Raw genomic sequence first — 20,903 nt, 5'->3', positions numbered from 1 at the left:
CCATTTTTTTAATATGGGACTTGCACTTCAGAAATTTTCTTTAGTTTTTGAAAACAATGATTTTTTTCATCAAACCTTGTATCACCTGAACCAGTACACATGAAAGTTAGTATAAGTCAATACAGATGTATTCTGCATTGATCATTTAGCCTATCAATTAATTGGGTTCATATCCGTGAGAAATGTAGCCCGTTCAATAATCTCTTTGGTCTCATTTAATGTCCCGTCCCCAGTAAAAAAAATGACATGCAGGTTATGCTGTTATATCGTCACTACCAATGTTGAGACCAAACCTAAGCCCTTGATTTGAAGGTTCATTTGGGAGAGGAGGGTACTCAAACTAGGGGTGGGAACCTCTGGATACCTCACGATCATTTAGACATTTGTTCATTTGCTGCCATCACTCCCACTTCAAATAGATTTGACATCTATGGCCATCAGTGGCAGCCAATGCCAGGCAAGGAGTTCATTTGGGGGCATTTCACGTCATTCCTGTTGCTTTTCAGCCACTTCCTTTTCCTTTTGAGGCATTTACCGGTCACTTCTTGTTGATTTGGGGTGACTGAACAGGCACTTTAAAATGTGCTATGTGTTTTAAAATGTCAAATGGATCGGCAGTGACTCAAAATCAACAGGAGGTAACCTGTAAATGCCCTAAAATGAACAAGAAGTGACCTGTAAATGCCCATAAAAGGCTGTGAATGATCTGTTTTCAGTGGCATTGACGGCGCTATACGTCCAATCCAATCAATTCAAGAATTGGATGTTTAACACTGTCAATGGCAGCTAGTGAGCGAACGTAGACACTTATCTAATGAAAATTTTTGGGAGAAACCTTGACACCTTTTAAAAACGATATATCGAGTCTTGGCGGGAGCATATCAATAACCTTTTGGCCTACAAAGTATCGCAATATATCACCTTTTCAATATCTCGTCAAACCCCTACTCATAACAGTGGAAAAACTGTTACAGCGGCACCTTAAATGCAGTAAACATGAATGTTAAGGAATATAAGGTGGCAAAACTTTTAATTCACTCGCTGCCATTGACGGTGCTAGGCGTCTAATAAGTTTTGATTGGGAGAGGATAACAGTGATCATTTTAGGGCTGCAGCTATCGAATATTTTAGTAATCGAGTAATCGACTGAAAATTCTATCGATTAATCGATAGCAATTATAAATATACATGAGAAAACAAGACATTTAATCTAATATTTAACCATTTTCAGTCAATCAATGTCTTTATTTCCGATGTACATCGTTGAAAACAGCCAACAATTGCATCTTAGATGTAACTAGAATTAAAAAAGAAGACTAATTCACTGCTTTCACTCAAAAAACTTTTAAAAATAATAATGCTAACTGTCAATTTTTTTCCCTAAGTTTTTATTTTACACCCTCATCACGCTACAGCTCTATGTTTTTATAGATTAAATAAAGCCTGTATGTAAGACACGTTAGGCTGGCATAAACAGTGGTCATAATTATAGAAACCTAGCCCTCCGCAAGGCTGTTACGTGAGCGAGTGACAGTAACGTTAAACTTATTTATTAGCGCTTAGAAGTCTACTGCTTTAAGATGGCGGCTGTTTACTAACGCCGCTGACATTTCGCATCTAGTTCAACATACATGTGATCTCTATGAGACGCATCACACGCTACCACCGTAGGATCATGAGGGCTAGTTTTTAGCAACGTCGGCGTCATTTGTAGCGGCTGTCGGCTGCAGAATTTTTTTTTTTTTAATTGCTTCTTCCTCTACGCACGTGACATCAGCGCGTTGTCCCGCATTAAAAGTAGACCGGGCAAAACGTGATGCTTAGAGCTGTCAAAATTCAACAATTACTCGAGGTGAATAAAATTACTCGGATCAGTTTTTAAACTCGAGTTACTAGAGTTGCTCGAGTATTCGTTTCAGCTGTAGATCATTCCATCATTCGTTGCCAGATACCCATTTAGTGAATGCTCACATTTGGCACATATTCAAAACTGTTCCAGCATCAGAGAGTATAAAAATGCAAAAATGAAAGTCTATGAGACCTGATATAATTTAGTAATTCGTTTCTCCAGGAAATGTATCATTATCCTTCAACATTTTGATTTTCTATTTGCAAAGCAAAACACTTCTGCATTTTCACTTCTGGTTAAAAAGAACCGGGATCGGTAGGTTGGACTATTCAGAAAAATGACATTGGTGCACCCAAAGTTGCAGAAGGGTTCATCATGGAAAATGACTCGCAATAGTTTCCACAGTGGCACGCTTCACGGGATCTATTTTTGTCAATGTATTAAATACTACTGATGGCGTTCATACAAAGCTCAGGTTCCAGTCATTAAGTCTGTGACACATTTTCTTGTAACTTGTTTGGGTGGTCTCAGCTCAGCCAACAGCTGAGCTGAAAAAGTCAGTTACTGCCAGCAGTGCCAATACCCGTGGCATCTGTGTGCTATTGTAAGAATGATTCACGCTTACAAAATGTTCTTGTTCTAATTTGCTTGTGTATTCATGATTGTATTAGCTAAAAAATTGGGGAGGTGTTTATTCGTGTTTCTATGTGTTAGACTGTGATCACTAGGGCTGCAGCTATTGATTATTTCTGTAATTGATTAACTTATTGATAAGTTACTTCAAATAATTGAGTAATCGAAAGACAACCATTTAATACCTTGAGGAATTAATTTTAGGAGAAAACTGTTTATGCTTGCAATAATATTCATTTTTGCTTTCTAAGACTTCAAAAAATCTTGTGTGTTTCTTCAACCTATGCAGAATTGCATTTTCATTTCACAAGAGCAATAAATGCATTGAAAATTGTATTTAAATCGGAGCTTAGCCTCAAACGGTACAAAAAAATAAATAAATCAGTATTTAAGTACAAAAGAACAATTGGCTCACTTACATAGCAAAATTCCGCTAGCTTAAATGCTATAAAATGCTAACTTTTTTTTTTTTTAACAATGCTCTTAACAAATGGTTCAAATATATATTCCCACAAAAAAGGCTGAATATACCTAGAAACTAAATTACGAATGCATTAAAAAAGAAAAAACATTAGCTCAAACAAAAACTTAGCTTATGTTGGTCTTAACAGGGAGCAGCTGGATTCCACCATGTAAAATGAGTTATGTCTTATTCACTGTTGCCACTAGAGGGCAGTGTATCCAGTCAAATCAATAAAACTAAATGCAAACACTTTCGAAAAACCATTACAACGCCACTTTAATTAAACGAATACTCAAAGCAGCAAAATTTAAATCTTTCATCTAATCGAATTACTGGAGTTAATCGATTAATCGTTGCAACACTAGTAAACACTGTCATCATGAACGTTTCCCACTAGCTACAAGAGTTGTGTGTGTTTAGTTTAACTCTAGTGTGTTTAGTGTGTCTAGCGGTGGTAAAACGTGAAGTTTTTTCTCTCTCTGGCAACTGTGTTGAGAATGTGTGTGTACTGTATAATGTAATATTATACGAGTCATAAGCACATGCTTTTTATGGAAAATAATTCAATTATTTGTTGAGCTGTGGCTGTCGGTTTAGGCACCTAAAGGACTGCATTTATTTTAATTGCATTTACAAAATTTCAGTTTTGTTATCCCTCTATTTAACTGAACAGTATGTTCCAATTTGCTAATATGTTTTGAAAAATAAAAATCCTGTTGAATGGAAAAAAGTTTTTTTTTTTTTTTTTTTTTTACCCAGATATCTCAAAGTAACACATTTGCAAGCTGTAATTTCAATACTGTGATACCATGAAACTGATATTTTTGCTTAAGGTTATCATACCGTCAGCATCTCATACTAGCACATGCCTATCCAAAAGGAAAAGGAAGAAAATTCCCTAAAAAAAACTCATTGGCAACCACTGACGGCCACAGACGTCCAATCCGTTTTAAATGAGCCGGGAATGTTCATTCGCTGCCACCCTCCCAGTTCAAACTGATTGGACGTCTACTACTGTAGTGATAAACTCTATAAAGCTTCGTTTTGAGATCAATAATTATTGTATCGACAAATTGTGAGATCATTGTGATCATGAGCCTTGCATCGCAAATCATATCGTGAGGTACCAAGAGGTTCCCACTAAGCCTGAACGATATACCGTTTAAACATCGCCATCGCGATGTGCGCGATAGTCTCATCGCAAGCACGTGCGAGTTTTTTTTTTTTTTTATCCACATACGCCTTGCTTTCTGCTCTGCGCACAGCCTCATACCCTCCCTCTCCCAGCCCTTTGTTCCTTACAGTCACTGCAGCACTTGCTTATTAAAGTTAACGATGCCCGTTGTCTTTGATCTTGCCAAAGAACCGGACTTCAAAGCGGAGCAATGTGTCAATCATAGTTTAACTTGTTAAACAGTTTCTGCAAAGAAGCCGCGCTGGAATGAATGAGTGTGTGGAGACGTTGGAGACATAAAATAAATGCCAGAAGTGATCATGAGGAGTTTGAATTTTCTACATGTCACTCCAAGAGTCACAGCTGAGGTAGATAAACGGAAGCATTTAATAAAGCCAAGCATTTTTCTACTACAGTACTTTATTCTTGTTCAAAAATGATTTGGTTGGACAGTTATGTTTAAAACTGGTCATAATAAATTATGACATTTGAAGTGCTTAAAAACCATTTCTTTATATACATTTTTTAAATCACTTTGGGGGAAAAAAGTGAATAAAAAACATGTCTTATATATATATCTCTTTCCAATGCTAAATCTGAATAAATACATTGAGCACAAAAAAAATAAATAAATTGGGGGGTGGGGGGTGCGCTACTTAGCTGTTTTTCACTTATCGCGGCGGGTTCTGGTCCCAATTAACCGCGAAAAATGAGGGATCACTGTACACTGTGGTGATGGTGAGTCATCCAAAGTCTTTCCAAACAGCTATTGAAGTCATCTAGTGAAAATTTCTTTAAAAAATAAACATATATATATATATATATATATTTTATATCGCAATATAATATGGCAATGTATCGCAAAACCCCCCAAAAAATCGTAAATATAGTTTTTTCCATTATCGTTCACGCCTAGTTCCCACCACTACTCATGATTGTTTTAGCTGGAAATTGCGGAGGTGTTCATTCATGTTTGTATTTGTGAGACTGTGAGCACATTGACAAATGGAGTGGGTGTTGCCTACATATTTTATTTACAAGTAGCAAACTGAGGCTGTTGGCAGACACATGGTTATAACAGCAGTTTAATTTGCTCTAAAGCCTCTGCGAGTTTGCTATGAAACCCCATGTATAATGAGGGAATCCAAACAGGAAATGTTGGCTTTCTATTGGCACTTAACATCTCACAGCTTAAACAAAATGGATTGTAAACAGTGATTACGAAGACAAACTACTACCAAAGGCAGTAAAGTTGGGTTTCTTTCCACATGGATGCACTGAGGCTTTGCCTTGCTTACACATGATGTCAAGAAAGCTCAAATTTTGGCCCACGCACCAGGCGTTCTTGGCCGAGTCGTCATATTCACAGTTTGAAGTCAAATATTTAAGATATTTGTAATATCTAACTGGAAAGTATTTTTTTCAGAAGAAAAAAACACGAGCTAACTTTCGACACAAGACAAACACGTCAAGCGCTATCGGGGTGGAGAATGAGCAAAAGCTTGGGTCAAAACCCTATTTCACCTCTGAATACAAAGACGCGAGCGGAAAGTGTTGACAGACATATTCCTGTCTGAAAACATTGCTTGAATGTGTTCCATACTTCAAAGAAAACACAGACATTTCCATTGATAAAATGTTTTTTTTTTTTTAGGGGGGGGGGGGGCACGGCACAATTGAATGGTTTAGAAAGGCAACGCTTGAGAAACTACAAGTGCCTATTTAGAATGCCTTTGAAAACCACTACAGTGCCACTTCAGATGAACAAGTAAATGATTATAGTGCTGCAACGAACAATCGATTGAGTATTTCGATTAGAAAATAGCTTCGAATCAAATTTTGCTGCTTCCAGTATTCGTTTAGTTAGAGTGGCTTTTAATTAGGGGTGTAACGGTACACAAAAATCTCGGTTCGGTATGTACCTCAGTTTTGAGGTCACGATTCGGTTCATTTTCGGTACATTAAGAAAACAAAAAGCAAAATATAAATGTGCTTGTTGTTTATCACACACCTTTGTGCTTTCAACAAGAGGAACATTAGCCTATACAAATCTAGAATTCTGCTCAAAAAGTAGTGGGTATTTAAAGATAATCCAACAACAATTTGCCTTTCAGACCCCGGGTATTGGTCAGCTTTCTTTCTGAAAGAAAGAAGAAAAAAGAAGTCCTGTGCTAAAGAGAAAAGGAATCCCAATGACCAAGATTTTAACATTTATGGAATGGAAAAGTTAAATTACGTCAGAAACTCGTTCGGTACGCCTCCGTTCCAAACCGAGCACCACGTACCGAAACGGTTCAATACAAATACATTTACCGTTACACCCTTACTTTTAATAATTTGTTTCGAAAGTGTTTGTGTTTAAGTTTTATTGATTTGGGTGGATACACTGCCCTCTAGTGGAAACAGTGAGTAAGACATAACTCATTTCACAAGGCTGAATCCAGCTGTTCCCTGTTAAGACCAACATACGTTAAGTAAGTTTTTGCTGATATGTTTTTTTATGCGTTTCTAATTTAGTTTACAGGTATATTTAGTAGGGGTGTGGCATTTCAGGCACCCCACGATTCAATTAGATTATTGAACGATTATCCTCACGGTATTAACGATGATCACGATTTTCTGCATCTTTCCCCCCTACATTTCAGGATTTCTCTTTTCTTACTTTGTGGCTACTTCATACTTTTAAGCAATGTATATTTGCCACTATTCATTAATTAAAGCAGCCAAACAAGTTTATGTCCGTTGCTTTTTATTTCCAATCACCTAATGATCCAGAAGGAACAATGGAAACTTGCCTATACAACACAAAGCTGACCTTAAGCTGCTCTTTTTCACAAGACGGTGCAAAAACATTCGCTGTTTCAAAGGCAGTACTTATTTCTCTCAACATTACAATAAAATTTACACTGGTGGAATGAATTCCATTTTCTGGTGTCGACAAAAAAAAACTGTCTTTAGAAATAAGACTTCTTTTAACCAATATACTTTGTTTTCACAGATTTCTGTACTGTTTCACATGTTAGTAGTGTTATCACTGTACTTAATCCTGGTTTTATACGTTCTGCACAAGGAGTAACTTTAGTACACCGACAAACAACGCACAAACGGACATGGAAATACATGTTAGCAAAAACGCTAATTAGCTTAGCGCTCGACGTTAACTGTCAACATCTCAAAACAACAACAATAAAGGCTAAACATTTCAAGAGGGTTCGTGTACTCACCTCCTATAGACGCACACAAGACTTAGCAACACACTCAGGATATTTTTCAATTAACATGACTTGAAACTACTGCTGGACAACTGAAAGGCAAGGAGCAGTGAACTATCTCTCTTCCCTTCTTGCTCTAAAAAATAACTTGCGCACAGATGAGAACCCAAAGCGCGACCACCCGCAGCTTGCCTGTCTCATCCACAAATTTATTTTCGGGTCTTTTACAGGAGTAAATCTCTCACTCAGTAACTTCCGCTGCCGCCATCCTCACCTTGTGCGTCCCTTAAGGCAGTGATCCCTAACCACCAGGCGCGGGGACACACATTAATATGCCTATCTACTCTATTGGGTAATCCGAGTAGAGATTTGCGTATGTCGCTATCAAGTGGTTGGCCGCAATTCCTGGGGCGTTTGCACAGCCCAGCATGAGTCAATGTAAACAGTAACGTTAGTTACCGTTGGTTGTGCCGCGGGCTGTGATGTCTTTGGACAGCTTTTCTTTAGGGGAAAAGGCCACCTGCTGAGCCAGAAGAGGAGCCTTCAACCGTGTCCATTCTGCATAATATGTGGCTAAAAGTTAGCAAACGAGGCAACAAAAGCGAATGCCCTGTGAGCATGATACTTCATAGTAAACCGTATTGCTAAAGCCCAAAAAACCTTTCATGATTGGAGACGAACTCATTATGTCTGCGACCAAGGATATTTGCTGTCACGTTTTAGGAGGGGGCTGTTAAAAAAGGTGGATTCAGCGGCAGTTTACATGGCGACTCTGCGACACGAAGACAAAATGACTGAGATGCGGAATGGCCTCGCATGCATATGGTGTCGGCGAAGACGCAAATTTCCAAATGCTGCCTCCAAAGTGGAACGATTCGATTCGGGGGGTCGCAGCGCATTCATATGAATGGAAACCCTCTTCGCTTCGATGACGTAAGCACTCGCGCACTTCACACTGGCGTGCGCAGCGGTGCTATTAAACATTAAAAACAGCAAATGGCGGAACATCGGCTCTAATTTACTGTTTTAATATTTTTAAATTTAAATAAATGGAATGTTTTCATTTTTTGTGCCGTTTGGAACAAGAGAAAAATGCCATTGCTTGGAGTGGGCGGGCATGTTTTCTTCCGGGCTGAGGAGCTTGGTGGGGTCAAAGTGCATCATCAGCTGTCGCCTTGTAAATCTGCAGTGCCCCCTAGGGCCTGGCATGAATACTACAGCGTTTTTATGTGGAATTGCGACATTGTTCGAATGGAGACAAAACCATATAAATGCACATTTGAAATTTTTCCTATTCTCAGAGAGTCCGCATGTAAACGGCCCCTCAGCGTTTGGTGAGTTAGTTTTTTTGCCCCGCTGTGTTATTTTATATTTACTGTAATTTTCTGCAACACATTGCCGGTCCGGGAAAAAAAGGCCCACATTACACTGGTCCGTGGTGCAAAAAAGGTTGGGGACCACTGCCTTAAGGTGTTCGGGTGGCAGACGCGTCTTGAATTTCGTTCCGCTAGCAACTGCTGTCATTAAGCTATTAGGGAAAATCTTTGTTTCTGAACATTTATGAATAGTAATCAAATAGTCACATATCGAATCTCGTTTAATCTAATAATCGATGTATTGGCACACCGCTACCATTTACCAATATTATTTATTATAACTTAATATAAAAGCGTTGTCCTGATAATAACATAAATGTGGACGTCTGTAATGAATACAATGACTGAGATTCAACTCATCTAAGTGACCTGCAGGGCCGATGCAAAAACAGTGTCGGCATGTGAGACTAATCAAGTGTGCACAAGTACTAAAGTGAGGGCGACTTCCTGCTGCTAGCATGTCCTACATTGCCCTAAGCTCTCGAAGACCAGTTGACCTTTGACCTGGACATACATCACCGCAGACGGCTGTGGAATGTTGAAAAGAGCGGAAGAGGCTTTAGTTACTGGGGTGCAGGGGCGGCTAGTGCGGACATCTCGCACACGAGGAAATGTGCCGCACAGGGACTGCAAAGGAAGGAGCATAAGAGCAAAATGTCGCCGGCTAATGTCTCTGAATCATTCATGCGCAGTGTCGGGTCATGGACAGGTGAAGTATCAGAACGGTGCTTCGCTTAAAAGTAAATGGTTAAATAAATAATGGCATCCTGGGCTAAGGGACTGCTTATTCACAAAAATCATTTTCTCTTACCTGCTGACTTGAAACAAGCACAGGAGATGCTTTAAAGCCAATATGCGTCCAATTTTTTATTAGCAGTAAGGATGTGACAATATCTCGGAAAGGTTATTTTTTTCACGATACTTTGTAGTAGTGCTGCAACGATTAATCGATTAACTCGAGTCATTCGGTTCGAAAAAGCTTTGAATAAAATTTTGCTGCTTCGAGTATAAAGTGCCGTTGAAAGTGTTTGCATTTATTTTTATTGATTTACATGGATTTTAATGCATTTGTAATTTAGTTTATAGGTATATTAAGCTGTTTTTTTGGGAATATGTGTTTGAAAGATTAAGACCATTGTAAAAAAAAAAAAAAAAGTTAGCATTTTATCGTATTTAAGCAAGCGGACTTTTGCTCTTCCGGTTTGTTCTTTTGTTGTACTTATATCCTCATTCATAAATTTTTTAATACCATTTGAGGCTAAACTCAGGTATTTTAACTTGTATGTTCGAATAATAGATTAGTCCATTATTCGAACTAACTAGTTCATAGATTAATCAACTACTAAAATAATCGATAGCTGCAGCCCTACTTTGTAGCCCAAAAGTTTATCGCTATGCTCCAAACAAGAAACGATATATCGTTTTAAAAACGTGTCATTGTTTAAAAAAAATGCTAAAGAAACTGATTGGCATTAGCATAGTGTCTACGTTACCCCTCACTAGCTGTGACAGCGCGAGACATCCAATTCATTCTGACTGAATTGGACGTCTAGCGCCGTCAATGGCACTAAAACCAGAGCATTAAAGCTGTACTGTGAAGTAATTTCATAACATGCCAAATAGGGTCACAATTAAAGTAATTAAACATTGTCCAACAAATAAAGCATGAAAAAATAATTTATATGTTGTATATTTGACAAAATAATCGCGTTTCTGAAGTTCGAGCCTGAAAGGGGACGAACCCGGAAGTGATACGTCACACCGAGAACAGCGATGGCAGCGCTCCATACGGCCGCCCTACAAAGCCCTTCAAACAATGCTTCAAACAGCGATATAAGTGATGGGTCTCCTCACTTGCACTTGATCTAAGTTTTTGAAGAGTTGGAGGAAGAAGAGGAGGTTGGAATTTCATGTTGGACCTAACATGTATTAGCCAGACGCTAATCAGGATGCAAACAATGTGCCCAGACTACCTGACATCGAATGGAGACAAGACCCATCGAGATTACAAGATTGGTAAAATATAGGCTGTTATTATTTTCATGATTTGAAGATGCAGGCATTTGCACATAATTTTATGTTTTTGTCTATCTGATGACATTGTTTAAAAAAAATAATAATCAGACTGCATGTTCATTTTGGCAGATCCGGCAGCGCTCATGCATATAAAATAATAATATAAAAGCGTTGGAGGGAAAGAAGGAGATGAGTTGTCGATGGCTTTCTCCACTTTATTGTGGCAACAATAAGAAAACAAAATAATAGCGGACTGCCGCCACATTCGACCGCAAAGTTTTGCTTCTCGCCGATCTCCTCACCTCCCACTCCAGCGTCTCTTAAACGGATTGTGCATAGTGTCTTGTTATGAGCTTTTTGTTTACAAATGTATGGAACACACGACGTGCTGACAACCTTGTCTCTTTATTAACACATGGAGCAGTTCTTATGGAAAAGTTAGAACACAGCTCGGCACAGCTCTCGGCAGGAATTGGCGTCTAATGGCGTGAGGAAGTGAACAGATTACAAAGCACCACTTCAGTGTTGTCCCGAGACTACATTTCCCATGATTCACTGCGTGACCTGCGCGCTCGCTGATTCGCTGCGAGATTGACTCAATGGCTACGCTAAACCAACACGCTATTTGTCAGCTGTCACCTGTCAGCGGCTCTCATAAAACACAAACTAGAAGCCTATCATGCGATCACCGTGAACGCTGAACCGTCCAAAAGCAATGCAATGCTTGAAGCATGAAGGTGGAAATACATAATACACATACAAATAAATGTGCACAAACTCACCGGCGGTGTGTGTCTCTTACTGCAACGTGACCGTGAATTACCGCGACGCCGACCCGTTTATATGCACATCCACACCCGTTTCCTGATTGACAGTGGATTAACCCTTTCGGACACGATCGTAGATGACGCACAATTTAAACACGCTTAACCTAGCGAACGCAACAACAACTATGATCGGGGATTGCCACGAGTTAACTTTCGGCTAACGTCGCTAGCTTCTACTGTACATTCCACAACAGTTGGCAGCTATGCTTTGACAAAGTCATCAGTCATCTATCCAAAAATCACACTTACTTTTTGGCAAATCCTTGATCATAAGCAGACCGGATAAGGAAGCAGGCATCTTCGAAGTGTTTGCAGCAGAGAACACTACTCGATGATGGCGTGAAATTCATTCGCTTCGTGCGAACGAAAGCTAGGGTGGACTTCCCTCGCACGTCTAGGTGTGACGTAATTTCCGAAGACTGCCGAAGAAAAGCATTTTCGCTTATAATTGTTTAGCCATTGATATTATTCAAAAACATGGTCGGCCAACCTTACTTCAAAGTTCCCCTTTAACAGCCAGTGTTGTGGGCATTTACAGGTCACTTCATGTTCATTTTAGGGCATCTTACAGTTTACTTCTTTAAGATTTTGGGTGACTGAAAAAGAAAATGTCTCCAAAATACTGCTGTAATGATTAATCGATTAACTCAAGTAATTCGATTAGAGAAAAGCTTCGAATCCAATTTTGCTGCTTCGAGTAGTCGTTTAATTATAGTGGCACTGTAATGGTTTGTTTTGAAAGTGTTTGCATTTAGTTTTACTCATTTGGGTGGATACACTGCCCTCTGGTGGCAACAGTGAATATGACATAACTCATTGAACATGGTTGAGCTCAGCTGCTCCCTGTTAAGACCAACATAAGTTTTTGTTTGAGCTAAAATGTTTTTTTATGCATTCGTAATTTAGTTTATAGGTATATTTAGCTGTTTTTTGCCGGATGACATTGAATGACATCTTTCATAGCATTTATTAATGCTCATGACAGTGTCATGCCATAATTATGATTGTCTAATGACAGTCTTATGGCGCCACTGTCAAATAAAGTGTTACCAGATACCAAAACCAGCAATTAATGAAACAACTGGAACAGTAACTGAAGATATAATAAGCACAGAACATGAATTTTGATTGTTATTTACATCTGTAGCGCAGCAGTGCATAGTCGGAGGCATGTTGGACAACAACAGTGTTGACAGCATGTGGCAGCAGAGGTCGACTGTCTGTCACTGTCAGTGATAACCAAATGAAGCTTCTTGAAGCAATGGTTCATTTGGTCTTATGACTCTTGTTTGGTGCAGCTATCAAATAAAGTGTTACCGGTTAATATCTTCTTTCTAATACAGTGAGGACAGCTGCAGCTTATATGGTCCAGTGCGGCTAATATACGAAAAAAGAAAGAAAAAAAACACGTTTTTGTGCCAAATTTGGTGGGTGGCGGCTTATAGTCAGGTGCGTCTTATAGTCAGGCATGAAAATGGGTCAGGGGTTAAAAAGGTGAGAAGGGTGTGGAGGAAATATGTTCCAGTACACTGTACACCCCAACAAAATATTGAGCTGTCGACCCACACTGTGTTTCAGCAGGGCCGTGCAGAGACCGGTGGAGGGGCGGGTGCTTGTAGATCAAAAGGGGCACATGAACAAGTATTTAATACACCTTAAAACAACATAACTTCAATGTTAACCAGCTTTAGATAATAATTGGCTGCGACTGTGACATACTTTAATTGGGAGGGGGCAACAGTGAATAGAAATCAAAACTGTCATCAACACTTTCTGGCTGTGACTCAGTCAGTCTGCCTCTTTTCTTCCTTCAACCTCTGCATCAAAACTTCCTTCCTCAACTTGTTCATCTGAGAACAAACCACATCAGATGGTCACTGAGCCACCAACAGCACAGTTTTCTTAAAACTATTATTTCATTATTATCCATACTTAACAACTCTAGCACCTAATGATTAATAAAGCAATGACATAAAAATCTTATAGAAAAATAACATTGTAATTGTGTTTATAATTGTATTTAATACCCGACTATCCTTGCAAACTTGTTCTTACCAGGTCTGCTACTCACCCAGCTGATGAGGTATCCACTGCCTTTAGCAGCCTCATCTAACTCCTTTTTTTATCCCTCAATCTCCCTTCCCTACGACGCATGTCTATGTAATGAAATATAAATATTAAAAAAAAACAAAGAAACAGACTCCCCGGTGGCTTTTAGTTTTAAAGCTTTCTTAATTTATTTCTCTCTCAATAACGATGGAGGTAGATTTGTGTTTTTATTATTCAATCAAAAAACAAAGTAACTTCTATCAAAAACAAAGTTGCTTCAATCAAAATACAGTATATACTCTTAATCCCCAAAAAGTCACTTCAATAAAAAAAAATTGTTTTTGATTGCAAAAATAAATTTGAGACAAAAAAAGCATTTAAAAACTATTTTTCTTGATTGAAACAAATTTTTCCATTGAAGTAATGTTTTGCGTTTGGGCCACATTTTGGCTAGGACATTTGTGTCTTTATTATTCAATCAAATAAGTTGCTTCAAACATAAAAATATATATAAAAAGAAAAACTTCGCACATGTGTCAATCACCGTTTACCAAAGCCTGAGAGGGTTTGAGTAGAATCACTATGAAGCATTTAATAAAGCCAAGCATTTTCTTACTACTTTATTCTTGTTTTAAAATAATTCGGTGGGGCAGTAACATGTTTAAAACTTACCATAATTCTTACATTTTGAAGTGCTTGAAAACCATTTATAAATGATACTTTGGTAAAAAAAAGTGAAAAAACCTGTCTTATCTTATCATGTATCTTTTTTCCAATGTCAAATCTGAATAAATGCATTGAACACGCACAAAAAAATGGGGGGGGGGCTACTTCGCGGTTTTCATTTATTGCGGCGGGTTCTGGTCCCCATTAACCGCGAAAAACGAGGGATCCCTGTATTTCTGAAAAACTTTAAGAAGCAGGACTCATTCCCACAACTCGTCGGGCCGGTGTTGTGCCGACACCGGTCGACAGCTCAAATCCAAGCCGAAAATAACGCGTCTCCGGCGGACGACGGGAGCGATGTGAGGCGCCCCCTCCATCCGAGAGCATGCCGCTTAATTTGACTCAACAGTGTGTTTCTTTGTTTATATTCCCGCTAAATACACAAGCTTGACGCCAATTTAACGGGAGCTATTTTTTTTTCATGGGAGATTTGGCTACCTCTGGCAGTGTTCAACGCAAGCTGCAACGAATGGCAGTAACTTTTTTTATATCGCAAAATGTTAAAAACGATTGAAACCATTACTCACCAAATTCAATCTGCTGGCAAATACAGGCAAGTGTGTATGCTGCGCTCTGGTCTGCCCCGGTGTGGATAAGGCCTCTTTTTTTTCCGCAGCTTTGCAATGCAACCAAAGGCTCTCCGAGCACTCCATGTACAGTAAGGAGTGCGCGCGTTTGGAATAATGGAACGCAGCTTGGACCGATGATTGGTTCTCGTCAGCGAAGCATCTAGAAGGATTTGCTGACTGTGTTCTTAAGTGCTCAGTTTACGTACTAAGTTAATCACATGATGATAATAATAATAATAATAATTAAATAAAACCTCCCGACCCCCCCCCTCCTCCCAAAAAGAATTTCTCCTCGGATCTACGCAATTCACGTAGGTCGCCCTTTTTGACTTCAAAACGGCGAATTTCGCCGAAAGGTGAGAGATTTTCATGCCTGTATAGTGCGAAAATTATGGTAGTTTGAAAAAACGGGATTTTTTTGTTGTATTTGCATTTAATGTTGTTTTGAAAGTGCAATCTTAGCAAGCCTTTATTTTACATATCTTAAATTTGTTCTGTAACGCATTAGATGTTCCTAATCCGATTACTCGAACTAGCTAGTTGATGGATTAATCGAAAAAACAAACAAAACAAAAAAATCGATAGCTGCAGCCCTATACAAGAATGTCCCCAAATCGGGTCACTTCCTGTTGATTTTGAGTCACTTCTTATTGCTTATGGGACATTCTCGAGTAGAGCCGGGCATAAATTACAATGGAAAAGTGAAGCCTATAATATGACAGTTTCAAGGCCACAGCTATTTTTCTGTATGCGCTTGCTTCATTCTGTGTCATTACTGCCATGATAAAATCGTAAATGTTTCATTGGCAAAAGAGCAATATAGCTTTAGTGTGTGTGTGTGTGTGTGTGTCTGTGTGGGGGGTGGGGGGGGCGCATGTGTGCGTGCATGTATTAAACAATGCTCTGGGGAAAAAAAAAAAAAAAACCTTGAAGTAAACACTTGTGGTAAGTAATTATGTCACAGCAGCCATTAAGAATAAGTTGTCTGAAGTGTTTTGTTCAAACTGAAAGTCATTTGTCTTACAATGACAGGTTTGTACAGTCGCCGCATTGATTTTTATAATGTTGTACGTTGTTCAAGTCATACAAGCGGTTATAAATGTTCATACTTGAATTCTTATAGTTTATAAGACATTTTTATATACTTAATGTTTGGACTGCATGTACAATTGTTTAAATATGTTAAATTGAAATCTGTTAAATAAATCAACGAGAAACAGTTCATTTTTATTTCACGCATTGATTCAGATTTTCAAATTATATAACAGTCCGCTTGGGCGAATTTATCGCCATTTATCGTTAGCGAGGTACGTCTGCTCAATTTACCGTGATACGTACTTTAAACCCGAATCGACAGAAATGACCAAAAGAAAAAGCAATTGACCGACTATCAACAGGAAATGACGTGCAATGGCCCGAAATGAACTCAATGCCCGGCATTGGCTGCCACTGACGGTCATAGACGTCCAATCTGTTTGAAGTGGGAGGGTGGCAGCGAATAATTCGCTGCCACCCTCCCACTTCAAACAGATTGGACATCTACTAGTGATAAACATATAGCATATACCGAATAAATTGTGGTGATCGGCGGACAAAGCACTAGATTAGATATGCACCGGTGCCCACATTAAAATTTAAATAGCAGCAACAATGATGTTAATTGAATCAAGTGTGCCATAATTATGATCACGATTAATATTAATTGCGCAGCGTGACAGAAAGAGAATAAAATTGATGTGGAATTTTATTCAAGTGCAATATTAGCAATATCCTAATTTTGCCGAGTTACGTCTAAAAGACAACACTGGAAAGATCGGATCTTTTGTAACCGCTATTTTGTAAAGAAAGGGGCTGATGCGTGCATGTAAACAAATGGAGGCCGTCAATCATTGCTTAACTAGGTCAATGAGGGGAATACAGGTGAGGTCATTATGAGGATTGGATTAGCGATGAGTGATTAATCATTGGGACGTTGATGAAGTGGGTGCGATGACGCATTCAACATTTGTACTGGTGACGGTCTCATTTGACAACAGACTGGCCAATGGCAGGCGATATTTTAAAATACAGAAAAATAAGGAAAATACAAAGAAAATGAAATAATCTGCACCTCGCCCAGAATTCCGCGGTAAATTTCCAGAATCGCTCAATTACGGATTCCTGGGGGGACTAAAATGTTAATATAGCGGCCTATCTGACCCAAAATGGGATGTCCATGTACCGTATTTTTCGGACTACAAGTCCCACCTGAGTATAAGTCACACCAGCCATAAAATGCCCAACGAAGAGAAAAAAAAACATATATAAGTCGCACTGGAGTATAAGTCGCATTTTTGGGGGAAATTTACTTGATAAAATCCAACACATAGATATGTCATCTTGAAAGGCAATTTAATATAAAAATACAATAGAGAACAACATGCTGAATAAGTGTACAGTGTATGAACAACAAAATGTGAATACACTGTCCTCACCAGGACGCTACGGTTCGGTCCTGGCTATACAGCGAGCTAAACTCCACTTCGCGCCGATAAATTCAGCACTCGTACACGTCACATTGGGCGTTAGCAGCGTTGCTACTAAACATTAAAAACAGCAAATATGGCGGAATGTCGGCTTTAATTTACTGTTTTAATAATATTTTTAAATGAAATATGTTGAATGTTTCCATTTTTGTGCCTTTTTGAACAAAAGAAAAATGCCATCGCTTCGTGTGGGCGGGCATATTTTTTTCCGGGCTGAGGAACTTTGGTGGGGTCAAAGTGCATCATTCGCTGTCGCCTTGTAAATCTGCACTGCCCCCTAGGGCCTGGCATGAATACTACATCATTTTCATGCGGAATTGCAACATTGTTCGAATGGAGACGGGCCCATACAAACGCAAACATGAAATTGTTCGTCTTCTCGGAGAGTCACCATGTAAACGGCCCCTAAATATAAACAAATTTGACAAATTCTACTGACAGATCCAAACATTTCCCCCTCCAAATAATCACAGCTCCTTCTCCGCTTGACAGTTTCATTTTGTTTTTGCATGCTAATGACGGCCAGCTCTTTGCAACACAAAAGGAGTTTCCCTAACAATCAGCTAGCGTCAAACAAAGATCAAGAACCGTTTCCATAAGCTCCAAACACTTCCAGAAGTGGCTCAAGTCCAATTATCCGAAGCCGCCCTAAAGTAAAGAGTTCCTCTCACGGTTATTGTAAGTGTCTACTGCATGCGTCAGGACATGATGTAACTTAAATAGGTTAACCATGACTGGCGATAGACGCCACAAGAAAATGAAGGCTCTTTCATGCTCAACTTGCAGCTGGCTGCGATACGCAAGCCAAACTCGGTGATTCACACACAACCCCCTTCTTCCTCTGTTGTCCCCCTTCCCCCTCTCTCACCAGGTGGTAGGTTCATGGCTTCTGGCAAAAATGTGGGTAACAATCCTGTCCTCAACACGAGACTGTTACAAACAACTAAAGAGGAAAAAGTCCTGGGCCATGTCGATACAAGAGATAGCGCTAATCGCCACATGACAGTCTCAAGAGTGATAACTCCAGGCGTTTCTGAGCGTTGCCTCCTACTCAGTTTACCAACACGCATTTAGCAAAACTGATGATTGTTATCCAAGTTTTACTTGTTAAAAAAAAAAATAACAGTAGCTTCGCGGTTAGCTTGAAAAGTTCTTAGAAGTTACACACCCTATGGACAATTACCTTTTCACAGAGACTGAATGAGCAATCTTTTCCAGAAGGGCATCCAGTTTTTGGAAATCCAGCAAATCGTTGGATTTGGCGTGCATCTTGTAATCCATTTAAATAAATTCCACACCACGGAAACACCAGGCAATCCCCGAAGTGGGGTTAGAAAAACGATTAGGAAAGTTTGTCTTTCCTTTTCTGTCATCCAGAACACAGATTTAAGCCTGTGGCTTCAGCGCGTATCCGAAAATCCCACGGAACATGAGGAGTAAATCCTACGAGTGGAGCTTTTGGGTTGGAGGGGGTGGGCTATTCCGGGAAGAAGTAGTCCGGGAGACGGGAAGAGCTGCGGAGGAGAGGCCACGGAAGCCTCCAGCCGGCAGGCTGTGTTAGCTGTGTGAACCGGTCTTCTCTCTACCCCATCCCCCTCTCAGTAGTACAACGGCCCAGTTGCCAAAGGCTCTCCGCTCCATTGTGTCTTCTTCTGGGGCTCCCCAACTTCAATGAAAAGCGGCGGCGAGCAGGGAGGGACGCCAGGCTGGCCGAAACCCCGGAGAGACTCCGGGGAGGACGACTTTTATTCCCTCTCTCTCTGTAGCGCAGGCAGACCAACGTGCAGTTTCTCAACAGGAAAAATGGCTCTGCTGCTTCCTCATTCACTGGAGCCTCAGCCCACACACGCACACAAACCCCTCCCTTGCCATCCCTTCCTCCGGCTGCTTGTTAACTCCACCCCTTCTCTGTTTCCCCATCAATAGCTTGAGGTTCTTACTCGCCTCTTCCAATGGTGATTCTTGACTTCCCGGCAAGGTTATTACTATGGTTGTGACTAGACATGTGCCGGTTACCGGTTTCACGGTTTACCGTGGTGTGAAAACGTCGCGGTTTCAAAACCACTAACATTTTCCGTCATACCTTAGTACGGTATTCGCTATTTTTCATGTGCCAAAATGCAGCCGAAGTGGCTTGGTGCGGCAGTGCTCACCCTTCCCCTGTTTGTTGCCGTGAGTGTCAGTGACAGTATTCTGCTAAACAGCCAGCAAACCCCAAAAACACCCTCCAAACACAAGGCGTACTTTTCTTCAATTTATTGAGCTCTCAAATCGTGCTTAAATATACAAATGAATACATTTAAAACGTTGTACAATTGTATTTTCCCACGTGTGATTAGGTTCAACAGGATAGCAGTAGCACCATTAAAAAGTTCGCCAAAAACAAAACACACATTTTCCTTTCAAATTCAATATACAAACTAACTAAAACTTACAAAGACGAATGTTAGCCTAGGCTAAACTGGGATAGCAGCTTCGTCGAGATTTTATGTCTCACAGCCGCTGAGTGAGAAACAAGCTTGAGTGGAAGAAGGGGGGAAGAAGAAGGATCGCGTCAAAGATCGCTAATTGAGAAAGGAGGTCTCACTCCTCACTTTTTTTTTTTTTTAATAGATGAAACCTTTCCTCAACAATATATACATTTTAACTAATTCATAAAACTTATACATTTTTAACTAACTTATTAACTTATGAATTCTTTGTTCTTTATAACACAAAGGCATGGCATCATGTAGACTAGACACAGTGGCTGAAAATGGCAAAACTTCACATGAGCTTCCCCCCCTCAAAAAAAGTCATACAGTATATATTTTTAATTTTATTTAGAAGTGTTTTTACTTTTTTATAGCAATTATTTTGTTCTTACTCTAATATTGAGCAACTTGAGCTGTGGTTGTGGGTATAGTCTAGGTTCTATTTATTCTAATTTTATATAAAATATTTGTTATTTTTTGTTAATTTATTTATTTTCACATTACATTCATGTTCTAATTTGCAAATATGTTTTGAAAAAAAATCCTGTTCAATGGGAATTTTTTTTTTTTCTTTAAAAAAAAAAAAAAAAAAAAAAAAAAACCATACATCTCAAAATTTTGGAGCTATAATTGCAATACCGTGATACCGTGAAACCGCGGTATTTTTGCTCACGGTTATCGTACCGTCAAAATCTCATACCGGCACATGCCTAGTTGTGACAATACAGTGAGGAGCAGAAGTACCGTGGTATGAAAAAGTATCTGAACCTTTTGGAATTTCTCACATTTCTGCATAAAATCACCATCAAATGTGATCTTTGTCAAAATCACACAGATGTAAAAACAGCGTCTGCTTTAACTAAAACCGCTCAAACACATAGGTTTTCATATTTTAATGAGGATAGCATGCAAACTATCACAGAAGGGAGAAAATAAGTAAATCAACCCTCTGCCTAAGGAGACTTAAAGAGCAATTGAAACCATTTTTTACCAAACAAACTAAGTCAGGT

At 39.4% G+C, this 20,903-nt stretch overlaps 1 protein-coding gene across 4 annotated transcripts in view; it reads right to left on the bottom strand.

Moving 5' to 3' along the window:
• Positions 1–20,903, bottom strand: part of brd4 (bromodomain containing 4) — an 88,405-nt gene that overhangs the window by 59,170 nt on the left and 8,332 nt on the right. Inside the window, exon 1 of one of the 4 annotated variants that reach the window (XR_009060893.1) lies at positions 18,603–20,085. The exons of 1 other annotated variant lie outside the window; for it this stretch is intronic. Coding sequence is in view for 2 of the 3 variants with exons in the window: in XM_057817634.1 (XP_057673617.1) it covers positions 18,603–18,700 (98 nt within the window). In the remaining variant the exon portion in view is untranslated. Of the gene's footprint in view, positions 1–18,602; positions 20,088–20,903 lie in introns of those variants that run through there. 2 more of the 4 variants (XM_057817634.1, XM_057817633.1) reach the window with 2 other exon arrangements.

Source organism: Corythoichthys intestinalis, chromosome 16, assembly GCF_030265065.1.
Source record: "Corythoichthys intestinalis isolate RoL2023-P3 chromosome 16, ASM3026506v1, whole genome shotgun sequence".
Lineage (NCBI taxonomy): Eukaryota > Metazoa > Chordata > Actinopteri > Syngnathiformes > Syngnathidae > Corythoichthys > Corythoichthys intestinalis.
This window is presented reverse-complemented; position numbering and strand designations above follow the sequence as displayed.